Source organism: Sus scrofa, chromosome 13 (assembly GCF_000003025.6).
Source record: "Sus scrofa isolate TJ Tabasco breed Duroc chromosome 13, Sscrofa11.1, whole genome shotgun sequence".
In the NCBI taxonomy this organism is placed as follows: Eukaryota; Metazoa; Chordata; class Mammalia; order Artiodactyla; family Suidae; genus Sus; species Sus scrofa.
The window spans coordinates 165,898,493-165,911,450 of record NC_010455.5 but is presented as its reverse complement, the minus strand read 5'-3'; the positions used below and the strand labels follow the sequence as shown (position 1 = coordinate 165,911,450).

The following is a 12,958-nucleotide window of genomic DNA, read 5'->3' as shown; positions in this document are numbered from 1 at the left end:
CTCTCATCTGAACTATTGGATAGTTAGCAAATGTTTGTCTCTCGTTCTTATCTTAATTGCCCCAGAGTATTGTTTCTGTAGTTTTGCAGCCAGAGTCGGCCAGAATCCCATAGGATACCCGTCTTTGGGATCCCCATCAAAACACGCACAAGACCTGAGATCTCTGGATCTCAGCTGGCGTCGGAGACTTACGAGGGGGAGCACACTCGGCAGGCAACTGTTTGAATGGGTATACAGATCTTGAATGGGTATAAGGGTCATGTTGGAAATCCCTCAAGCCCTCTCTGGACGCTTCCGTTGCCTAGCTACAAGAACCACAACCACCCCCAGCTCCTTCTTCTAGACCACTCCCCCTTCTCCCTCCCACCTTGGGAGGGGGCGGGGAGCCAGGCAAGTTCAGCCACTCAAAGCCCCCTACCGCGCGGGCAGTCGAACGGTGATTGGAGCAATGCAGGGGCGGTGCTTGGGGCGGGCCTTCCGTGCCTGGGAGGAACGTCAGCACGTCGATGCGGGGATTTTCGCTGGCTCTGTGCGTCCATCCTTGCTGGGTTCTGTGTAACTGCGTCTTTGGCCCGTCTGTTCCTAAACGAGGAGCGCAGTCGCGGTCAGCTCGCTGGTCGGCCGTGGTTATTGGGTGTGGTGCTCGGACTGACCGTCCTCACCTCCCTCTCGGCCTCTCCTCTGGACCCATCCGTCTTAGGGGAGCCTCGGAGTGGCAGCGGCCCCCAAGACTCGGCCTGAGACTAGGAGGGGTCCATTCTCGCTCCGGGCTCGGATGGGAGGCGTTGGGAGGAACGGCCTGGGATGTTCAGTCTAATGGCCAACTGCTGCGGCTGGTTCAAGCGGTGGCGGGAGCCCGTCAGGTAGGCTGGAGCAGGTTGGCCCAGTGCGGTCCTAGGGGAAGTGGACAGCTGCGCCCCTTGAGCTGGGCAGTGTACCGCCTCTCCTCTCTCAGACTGGAAGAGCCTTTCCCAGGCCGCAGGGAATGCTTTCACTCCCAGTTGGATTTATCCCCGGAGGGAGAGATAGGAAGACGTAGCCTTTTTGTTTAGTTGCAGTTAAGTTCTTATCCTTAATTCTTATTGTTGTTATAATTTAAAATGGGCCCTAATTAATGAAAAAGTTGTGGATTTTGTATGTGTGTGTGGAATTGGAAACTATCCGTTGTGTATTTTTCTTCTGAAACTTTTGTAATGGGATTTTTTTTTTTTTAATTTGGAAGCATGGGATATAGTTTTCATAACATCCACACCCTTCTTACCGACACACACACGGTTTTGTTTGAGGACTTAGGCTTGAAATCTGGCTCCACTATTTAATAATTATGTGACTTAACCACTTTTGGCTCCACCTTCCTCATATTAAATCAGGGTGATAATATTTATGCTTTAGAGTGTTCTATTAAATGAGAATAACCGTTAATAAAAAGTGTTCTTAGTGTAGCTTCCGCCTCTATTTGGGATTTAGTTAAGCCCTTTCCCTGGAAGAATCCACTTCTTAACGTTTTTTTTTTTTTTTTGAAATGCTAGATGCATTAACGTTTAGAGCGTGCTACTTGATATTCATTCATTTGCTGAGAAAATATGTGCCAGGCTCTGTGCTTGGAAGGAGTCAGTGAAAATTACGCTTTTAAAATTAAGCGACTCAACTTATAAAGAAACCTTAAGTTTGTTAGTCTTTGTAAATAATGTTTATAATAGTTTTTAATCTACTTTAGAGTTAGGCCAAGGATAAATTATAGCAAAAATTGGTGTTTTCTTTTTAAAGTCATTAACATTTCAAATAAGTATTTCCATAGGAGATGAACTATCATTTAAAGAATGAATCTGAAAAGCTACACTTGTAAGGAAAAATATATATCTACGTTTAGAAATTGGCTTTAAATGAAACTTTTGAATTCTCCTCTCATTATTAACTCTTGATGTGAATCTGTTAAATACGTGTTCTGGTCTGATTGCAGAGTCTGCTGAGGCTGGAGGGTCATTCATAGTAGATGCCCCCTTATGTTTTTCTCTACCTCAGGTTTTTAAAAAATAGATTCTATTTTTGTAAGAAGGCACAGTGGAATGTGTCCTTTTAACTAAAAATATTCAAAAAGCTTGTACTTCAGAGGAGTTTTCAATTCATTCTTTGTGTTCGCTTCTCTCAGTAGCTATAGCGTAATAATCTTTGGCATGATTAAAGACAAGAGTTCAGAGATCATGGGATGTGTTGATTTCCAAGTGGAACAGATAATTGGATTTGCTTGATAAAGAACAATTGAAATTTAACCCCGTAACTCAGAGTTTATTTTCTTCTTTAATAAGTAGTAGCATCAAGATCTGTGGTGTCCAATAGGGTAGTGACTAGCTACATGTGGCTGTTGAGCATTTGAAATGTGGCTAGTCAGAACTGAGATGCTGTAAGTGTATAATACAATGTGGATTTTGAAGATATATTATGCAAAATGAAAAAAGGTAAATATCAGTCTTTTTTTTCAGTTTGATTACATGTTGAAGTAACTTTTGCATATACTAGATTAAATAAAATATATTTAACTTATTTTCACCTTTTATTTTCATTTTTTAAATGAAGTTACTAGAAAATTTAAGCTGGAAAGTTTAAACTTATGTTTATGACTTGCAGTGTATTTTTATTGAACCTCACTGACCTAGATCATAGCCTAATATAAATGAGATGGATAAAATCTCTCAATGTGAGATAGTTAACTGTCAAAGAACTTAAAAACAAATTGGATTACATCTATCTTTTAAGTACCCTTGTTCAATGCCTGGTTTATCATAATAGTGGCTGAATAATATTTGCAAAGTATTGTACATAGTTTGATTACTCCTTAGCAGCAATCTTCTAAAGTAAATAATATTAGCAAGTAGACTATTTACTGGAATAAATGAGAGGCAAGCAAGCTGATTTTAAAAATATATCCAATTTTGTGCATTTGTAATATATTGTTCTATATTTTTTAAGTTTTAGGCTATACTTCTCCTTAGTGAGATTCTTCTCAGGTTTATATTCTATGAAGATATGTTTGCAAATGTGAGAAGTTTGAGTGCATGTAAGAGAGCACATTATCATTACTAATACACTGTGTTCTGAGGTTACTTTGCTGACGTTACTGTACATTACACCCTTTGGATTTACCTACCTGTCCTCACTTAGATGATCTCCCAATGAGAGATTTTTTTTTTTTTAATGAGAGTAATTTTATTGGTTTAATTTTAATTTTTTTTCTTTTTTGGCAGCCCCATGGCATGTGGAGTTCCTGGGCCAGGGATCAGATCTGAGCCTCAGTTGTGACCTATGCTGCAGCTTTGGCAATGCGAGATTCTTTAACCCATGGTTCTGGACCAAGAATCGAACCTGTGTCCTGGTGCTTCAGAGATGCACCACAGTGGGAACTCCCCAGTGGGCATATTATTCTGGAGATTAGGGTCAGGGATTAGATGTCAGTACACAGAATGTGTGATAATGACAAGGGAGGATTGTTAAGTTTCCAGTCTAAATTAAAAGTCAGACCGGCATGCCAGGAAATTTAGGAATATCATATTTGCTTGTTAACTCCCAGAAAGAACCTAAAGATAGGCTCAGAACCTTGAGAAAACTAAAAGCTAGACCCACAGATAAGTAAGTGGCTTGCTTCTATGGGCTTTAAAAAAAAAAAAAAAACTTCATTTTGAGATCATAATACAATGATCAAAACTAGGAGATTAACTTTGGTACAATACTGTTAACTAAAGTATACATTTTATTCTGAGTTCACTGGTTTTCACACCTAGTCCAATGTCCATCCTCCCCCCACTCAGTCTTTCCTTGTCTTTCATAACCTTGAGACTTTGAAGAGTGCTTGTCAGTTTTGTAGAATACCCCTCACATTGTTTGATGTTTTCTTGTGATTTACTAAAGGTATTGTTGTGTATTTGGGTAAAGGAATACCACAGAGCTCTTCTGTCCTTCTCAGTACATCGTTATCAAGGGGTGCATGATTTTGATATGTCTTATCACTGGTGCTGCTAACATTGATCACTTGGTTATGGTGGTGTCTACAAGATTTATCAATGTAGCGTTTTGAGTCAAACAGATTTGAATCAATCACAGAAGTTTTGGCACTTTTCCCCCAGTCAACTTTGGATAATTCCTAACTTGCAACATTTTGAGAAAGAAAATTTATGCAAGTACTTGATACTTTGCACATTTTAGTTATTCGTAAATAATACCTCTGATCTTAGGAGATAAGTGCTGATTAGTAGATTGCCCTCCTCACCCTCCTCAATTCATTTTATCTCTCTTATGAGTATAAATATCCTCCCCTTCCGGTCTTTATGTTAGTGGAAGAAGGGTTCCTTTTCCTTCCCAAGGCTAATTCTCACAACTGTGCTCTTTATTCCATTTCTTCCCAATTCCTGGTGAACTTCAGTCATTCAGAATTCAGCCAGAGATCACAGAGAGGACATCTGGGATACAGAAATAAACCTAAGCTTTTATCCCAAAAATTTATTGTTTAATTTTATCATCAAAAATACAAGGTATGGAATTCCCCTTGCGGTGCAGCAAAAACGAATCTGACTAGTAACCATGAGGATGCTGGTTCAATTCCTGGCCACGCTCAGTGGGTTAAGGATCCGGCATTGCTATAAGCTGTGTTGTAGGCTGCAGGGGTGACTTGGATCCCATGTTGGTATGGCTGTGATATAGGCTGGCAGATGCAGCTCTGATTTGACCCCTAGCCTGGGAACTTCCATACGCCGTGGGTGTAGCCCTAAAAAGCAAAAAAAAAAAAAAACCAAAAAACAAAATACAAGATCTCTTTCTCTTTTGTTTTCAGATCTGTGCTCTGTTCTTTCATTATTATGTAAACATGTTCAAGCCTCTCTTACCTAAAACAAAAAGGAAATATTTCCTACTGCTGCTGTAACAAATTGCTGTTGACTTAAAACAAATATTTTATTCTACGGTTCTGAGATCAGAAGTCTAAAATGGGTCAGCAGTGTTGCTTGATAACCTTTTGGAGGCTCTAGGAGAGACTCTGTTTTTCTTTGCCTTTTCCAGCAAAGAAAGAGGCTGCCTGCATTCCTTGACTGTGACCCTCTTCCTCCATCGTCAAAGCCAATAATAGCACAACATTTCTCTCTTCTCTGATCTCTTGCCTCCTACAAAGAACTCTTGTGATTATATTGGACCTGCCTGGATACTTCAAGCTAAACTCCTTATCCAAGAACTTTAACATAATCACAGCTACAAGATCCTTTTGCCATATAAGTTAACATGATACTGTCACAGTTTACTTGGTCACTATCTCACCATAACAAAGCATTGGAAGAGCAATGGCAGACATTTTACAAATTTATTAAAGCAAAAGTACATTTTAAGAGAGGGAGGGAGAACTCACATGCAGGCAGGTTAAAAAAAGGGCCCAACTCACTCTGCAGTAGTCTTTATATCCCACAGTGCTACCTGAGGGAGGCCCAATTTGATCTTCTGATTGGTCTTGGGGAGGATACCTTATTTGCATGGGGACAGGTTATATGGTGGCCTGGTGATGAATGGGCCACATTCCTTCTCTAGCAGTCTAGGCTGGTCAAGGTGAGGGAAAGAGGATTATAATGAGACCTGGCCAGAGGCTTTTGGGTTTAATCTTCTTGAAGGGGACTTGAAGCTTGTAATAAACATATTCACAGATTTTGGGAATTAGTTTATGGACATCTTTGAGAGGTTGTTTTTCTGTCTACAATCCTAAACCACCCTCTATCCCTGCACCCACTACCATTTATCCTTCTCTTTACCCCAGACTTACATTTGACACTATATGACTGGTATTTTCTCAGCTTACTCCCCTCTCATGTGTTCCTTAAATTACTGCGTTAGAAAACTTCTACCCAGATCCTTCAGTCATTCTTGCCACACTTGAGGCTGCCAGGTTATTAAATCCAATGGATTTTTAAATTTTATTTATTTATTTATTTTAATTACTCAATGAATTTATTACATTTATAGTTATACAATGATCATCACAAATAAATTTTACAGCATTTCCATCCCAAACCCTCACTGCATCCCCCACCCACCAACCTGGCTTATTTGGAAACCATAAGTTTTTCAAAGTCTCCGAGTCAGTATCTGTTATGCAAATAAGTTCATTGTGTCCGTTTTTATATTCCACCTGTAGGTGATAGCATTTGATGTTGGTGTCTCATTGTCTGCTGACTTCACTTAGCATGATAATTTCTGGGTCCATCCCTGTGCTGCAAATGCCATTATTTCTTTCCTTTTAATGGCTGAGTAATATTCCATTGTGTGTATGTACCACATCTTCTTGATCCACTCCTCTGTGGATGGACATTTAGATTGTTTCCATGTCTTGGCTATTGTATATAGTGATGCAGTGAACATTGGAGTACATATGTCTTTTCGAGTCATGGTTTTCTCTGGATAGATGCCCAGGAGTGGGATTTCTGGATCAAATGGTAGTTCTATGTTTAGTTTTCTGAGGAATCTCCATACTGTTTTCCACGTGGTTGCACCCATTTACATTCCTACCAACAGTGTAAGAGGGTTCCCTTTTCTCCACACCCACTTCAGCACTTATTGTTTGTAGACTTTTTGATGATGGCCATTCTGGCCCATGTAAGGTGGGACCTCATTGTGGTTTTGCATTTCTCTAATAATGAGTAATGTTGAACATCTTTTCATGTGTTTTTTGGCCATCTCGATGTCTCCTTTGGAGAATTGTCTGTTTAGATCTTCTGCCCATTTTTTGATGGGGTTGTTTGTTTTTTTGGTATCGATCTGCAACAGGTGTTTATAAATTCTGGAGATGAATCCCTTGTTAGTTACTTCTTTTGCAAATATTTTCTCCCATTCTGTGGGTTGTCTTTTCGTTTTGTTTAGGGTTTGCTTTGCTGTGCAGAAATTTTTAAATCCCATTTGTTTGTTTTTGTTTTTGTTGTCATTACTCTAGGAGGTGGATCTGAGAAGATGTTGCTGTTGTTTATGTCAGAGTGTTTGGCCTATGTGTTCCTCTAAGAGTTTTGTAGTATCTGGTCTTATATCTAGGTCTTTTTAATCCATTTGGAGTTTATTTTTGTGTATGGTGTTAGGGAGTGTTCTAATTTCATTCTTTTGCATGTGGCTGTCCAGTTTTCCCAGCACCACTTACTGAACAGGTGAACCCAGTAGATTCTTTTCAGTCTTTTGGCATCATCTAACACTTAAGATCACTGTCTTCTTGGAATTCTAAGATTTCTTTTTCCTGAATTTAATTTTTTTTTTTCTTTTTAGGGCCACACCCATAGCATATGGAGGTTCCCAGGCTAGGGGTCTAATTGGAGCTGCAGCTGCAATGCCAGATCCAAGCCATGTCTGTGACCTGCATCACAGCCAGATCCTTAACCCACTGAGCAAGGCCAGGGATCGAACCCGCAGCCTCATGGTTCCTAGTTGGATTCATTTCCACTGTGCCACAACGGGAACTCCTAATTTTTTTTTCTTTTTCACCTTTCTACCTACTTCATTTTCTATCTCTTTGCCAGTTACCCTTTTTTCATCTCACTTCAAAGTTTGCTCCAGGTTCTGTCTTCAACACTCTTTTCTTCTATATATTCTCCCTTTGGGGTCAGTCTCACCATATAAAGGGACTTCAGCTATCATCTCAACATAACTTTCAGGACCATGTTTCCACCACTGCTTAAAGATTTATATATACAGTTACTACAGAATCCTCAATCCCCACACATCCAAAAATGAACTTACATGTTTTCTCATTTCCATGCCAAATTACTTTTGCCTTCCAGTTACCCAAATAAGAAGCTGAGAGTGATCCTGGACACCTCTTTGTGCCTTATTATCTCAAATCACTAGGTCCTTTGGTTTCTAACTGCTTAATAACACTTAGGTGTCTTGCATTCCTTCAGCCTTTGTATAGCCACTGCTCTGTTTTAGATAAGGTTTCAATTATTTCTCTCCCAGATCTCTTTGACAGACTTTCCACTATTCTCCTCTCATTAATTCTCCACACTGTCAGCCGTCTTCTTAGAATGTAGCTGATTTTAAACCTTGAGCCTTTACTAATGGCCTTTAGGATAATATCCAAACGTCTTACGTACAGGATACTTGCAATTTGACCTGAGCCTGGCTATATGGACTCATTATAAGCCATTCTTTCTCTTTGAGTAATTCCAGATTTGGGGTACTTAAATTCTTTAGTATCTCCATTCCTCCTGAATGCCCTACTCTTTTATGACTATTCCTAGTAATGCCTAAATCTCAGATGGGAGATTCTTTCCTTTGGGAAGTTGTCTTAGAATTCCAGTTGGATTTTTTACCTTGATGTGTGTTTTCTTTTTTTCTTTTTGCTTTTTTAGGGCCACACCCACTACATATGGAGGTTCCCAGGCTAGAGGTCCAATTGGAGCCGTAGCTGCTGACATACACCACAGCTCACGGCAACGCTGGATCCTTAACCCACTGAGTGAGACCAGGAATCGAATCTGGTTCTCATGGATCCTAGTCAGACTCATTTCTACCATGCAGGATGCCTTGTATTTTGCTAAAGGCACCCTGTATTGGTCTCTGCTTATCCATGTCTTTTTTTTTTTTTTTTTTTTTTTTTTTTTTGCATTTTTTTAGGGCTGTACCTGCGGCATATGGAAGATCCCAGGCTAGTGGTCAAATCAGAGTTGCAGCCGCCGGCCTATGGCACAGCCACAACAGTGATAGATCCCAGCTCTATCTACCACCTACAGCATAGCTCATGGCAACCCCAAATCCTTAACCCACTAGCGAGGCCAGGGATTGAACCCATATCCTCATGGATGTTAGTCGGGTTCGTAACCTGCTGAACCACAGCAGGAACTCCCTATTCATGTCTTATAATGAAATATTTATTCAGTTTTCCTAGTTCTCCAGGATGTCTTGTAGACAGAAGCCACTGTTATTTAAAAAACATTTAATAGTAATGTATGTTTATTGTTTTAAAAGTAATACATGTTGGAGTTCCCGTCGTGGCACAGTGGTTAACGAATCCGACTAGGACCCATGAGGTTGCGGTTCGGTCCCTACCCTTGCTCAGTGGGTTAACGATCTGGCATTGCCCTGAGCTGTGGTGTAGGTTGCAGATACAGCTCGGATCCTGCGTTGCTGTGGCTCTGGCGTAGGCTGGCGGCTACAGCTCCGATTAGACCCCTAGCCTGGGAACCTCCATATGCCGCGGGAGCGGCCCAGGAAATAGCAAAAAAAAAAAAAAACAAACAAAAAAAAGTAATACGTGTTTACTGTAGAATATTGAAGGCACAATTAAGCAGAAAGGGACACTTTTTTTTTTTTTTCGTCTTTTTAGGGCCGCATGCAAGGTATATGGAGGTTCCCAGATAGGGATTGAATTGGAGCCATAGCCACCAGCCTATCCACAGCTCGTCAGATCCGAGCTGCATCTGCAATCTATACCACAGCTCACAGAAGCACCGGATTCTTAACTGACTGAGTGAGGCCAGGGATGGAACTTGCATGCTCATAGAGACTAGTCACATTCGTTTCTGCTGAGCCATGGCAGGAACTCCAGAAAGGGACAAATTTAAGTTAAGCCACAATCTCACCCCCACAGAGATTACCATTTTTTTGTATTTTGGTGTAGAATCTCTTATGTATGTAAAATAATTTTTTAAACAATGATGAGATAATAGAGTGTTATTTCACAGCTTCTTTTTTTTTGCTTTAATGCATAATTAACATCTTTTTGCAGGATTGCATATTTTTGTTCAATATCTTTTTAATAGCAGCAGAGTAGTATGTTGTATAGATTCATTGAAGTGTTTAATAATTCTCATTAAATATTTAGAATGTTTAAATTAAAAAAAAATCTATTTCTTATTTTTAGGGCCTTACCTGTGGCATATGGAAGCCCCCAGGCTAGGAATTGAATCAGAGCTGCAGCTGCCAGCCTATGCCACAGCTCACAGCGACGCCAGATCCTTAACCCACTGAGTGGGGCCAGGGATCAGTGGGGCCAGGGATCAAACCCATAACCTCATAGATGCTAGTTGGGTTCACTACTGCTGAGCCACACCACGAACTCCTGTTTAAATTTTTTTTACTGTTATCAACAATGTCTTTGTGAGCATACTTATATAAATGTCTTTGGAAATGGAATTCTAGATCAAGTGACATTAGAAAGTTTAAGGTGTATGATATATATTTTCCAATTGCTCTTCAGAAAGTCTTCTTAATTTTTTAAGCCAATTTTAGCTCCTACCAGCAGTGTATGACTGTGCTGTTTTCTTCAAAAAATGGGAGTCATCACTTTTTGTTGTTTATAGGGTGAAGTGCTGTCTGCTTTTTAGTTTCTATTTTCTTAACAACTGGTAAGATTAAAAGTTTTTTCCTTGGGGAGTTCCCATCATGGCTCAGTGGTTAACGAATCCGACTAGGAACCATGAGGTTGTGGGTTCGACCCCTGGCCTTGCTCAGTGGGTTAAGGATCTGGCGTTGCAGTGAGCTGTGGTGTAAGTTTTCTCCTTGGACATTTGTATTTCTTCTTTTGAGAATTTTCTGGTGATTTCCTTTGCTGTTTTTCTGTGGGGACAGTTCCATTTTCTTACTGATTTTTCTAAAATAAATTTTATTTGTTTGTTTATTATTTTATTTATTTTTTTGTCTTTTTGCCTTTTCTAGGGCCACACCCGCAGAATATGGAGGTTCCCAGGCTAGGAGTCGAATCGAAGATGTAGCTGCCAAGCCTATGCCAGAGCCACAGCAACGGAGGATCCGAGCCACGTCTGCAACCTACACCACAGCTCACAGCAACGCCAGATCCTTAACCCACTGAGGAAGGCCAGGGATCGAACCTACAACCTCATGGTTCCTAGTCGGATTCGTTAACCACTGAGCCAGATTCGTTAACCACTGAGCCATGATGGGAACTCCTAAAAGAAATTTTAAATGTCTACACTATGAACCCTTTCTCTATAGTATATGTTGCAGATATTTTTCTTTCATTTGTTATTTTTAAAAATTTTTTGGTAGTTTTTGAAGCATAATCATTAATATTTTTTATGTACAAATATATATTCTTTCAGTATAATATTTAGGAAGTTCATCACCATTCCAAGGTTATATTCACCTATACTTTTTTCCTAGTACTTTTCTCCTTTAATTTTTAACATTTAAATCTCTGCTGAAATTTATTTTATGTATAGGGAACAGCCCTCATCTGGGGCATGGAACGCAAGATCTGTCAAGCCATAGTTCTCAGTAAATACCTGACCCTGTCAGCAGATCCTCATTCTTACATATAATCTACATACTCTGAACTCTGATTATTATTTTTTTTTTTTTTTTTTTTTTGTCTTTTTGCCATTTCTTGGGCCACTCCCGCGGCATGTGGAGGTTCCCAGGCTAGGGGTCCAATCAGAGCTGTAGCCACCGGCCTACACCAGAGCCACAGCAACGCGGGATCCAAGCCACGTCTGCAACCTACACCACAGCTCACGGCAACGCCAGATCCTTAACCCACTGAGCAAGGCCAGAGATCGAACCCGCAACCTCATGGTTCCCAGTCGGATTCATTAACCACTGTGCCACGACGGGAACTCCTGAACTCTGATTATTTATACCAAGTAGCATCTAGTTGGATGAAATAGTGCATATAACATATGATAGAATATGTAAGAGTTTAAAGACGATTTCCAAGATTTCCAGCAAAAATTGAAAGCAGAATTTTGGAAAGGGTATAATTTTACCTGGGTCCTGAAGAAATTTGTGCTTCCTATGCTTTCCATGAGCATTTTAGGAGTAGTCCACCCAGAGAGGTAGAAAATTAACATCAATTTTAAAAGAAGAATTTGGTGGCAAGAATTATGTAATATTATTTAAAATAATAAAACATATTTTTACCATTACTCGAATAAAAAGAAAAATATAATAAGTACTTTTGTGCCCACCACTAGTTTTAGCCATCACATTTGTTTTTTTTTTCCTGAAGAAATAAAGCTCCTTGAAGCTCCTTGCACCTGCTTCATCTCCCACTATCCCTTCCCTGAGGTGACCACTAGCTAGAACTAGTTTCTTGCCCATCTTTGTTTTTCCTTGTCATAATTCAGCCTATGAATGCTTTACTTCACATTTGTTAGTAAATTGTTATTCAATGTGGCCAGCTGTAAAAGAAGAGATTCAGATGTCATAGTAAGCAATGTGGATTCATGCTTTCTGTACATAAGTGTGGTATCTAGTAAAACATGCTGTGATATATTTTTCTCAGCTAGGAATTTTTTCCGTGGAGAAACAGCACCCTAACAGCTATCTTTCCTAGTCTAAGTAAATATAATTATAAATCCTGTACCATTTATAGAAATTGCTGGTTCTTAATTTCTTAATTAAACTGTACATACAGATTAGCAAGGATTATCTGATGTACCATGTGCAGAACTGTAATATATTTCTTTTTATCCCCCTACAGCTTCTTGTTTGTTCATAAATATCTTACATTTCTTTTTATCCTCCTACAGCTTGTTTGTTCATAGTAAGGATTTCAGAATTTTAGGATAGAAAGGGTTCTAGAGACATTCTGATTCTACCCATTTATATTTTAGAAGTGAACAAATAGACACTAAGAATTTTACTTGATCAAGTCTTCAAAGTTGGCCTATGACCCCAAGTTTGGTCCTCTTATCAGTGCTTCATAAATTTAGATAGAGATTTTGATGTAATATTATCCTGGATTCTACAATCTGAATTAAAAATGACCAAAAATAGTGCATTTGTACAATAAAATCACACCATAAATATTTTTGGTAAATTTTTTCATTATATGAATTTTTTTTCGTGGTAGATATTTTTATTCTCTCACACGTATCATAAAACAGTGTTTCCAAGTCCCTTTTCATGTGTATTTGTTACTTTTAAAATTGCTCCATGTAGTTTTAAATATTTTAGGTAATATCAATTTCGATGTATTAAATTTTGCTTTTGG

General features: G+C 39.3%; 1 protein-coding gene across 5 annotated transcripts in view; it reads left to right on the top strand.

Moving 5' to 3' along the window:
* The window catches only part of ARL13B (ADP ribosylation factor like GTPase 13B), an 81,188-nt gene continuing 68,721 nt past the window's right edge, over positions 492–12,958 (top strand). For 2 of the 5 annotated variants that reach the window (XM_013991460.2, XM_013991457.2), the window contains exon 1: positions 492–863. Coding sequence is in view for 4 of the 5 variants with exons in the window: in XM_013991457.2 (XP_013846911.1) it covers positions 805–863 (59 nt within the window). In the remaining variant the exon portion in view is untranslated. The remainder of the gene's footprint in view (positions 864–12,958) is intronic. The other 3 variants (XM_021070732.1, XM_021070733.1, XM_021070734.1) reach the window with 2 other exon arrangements.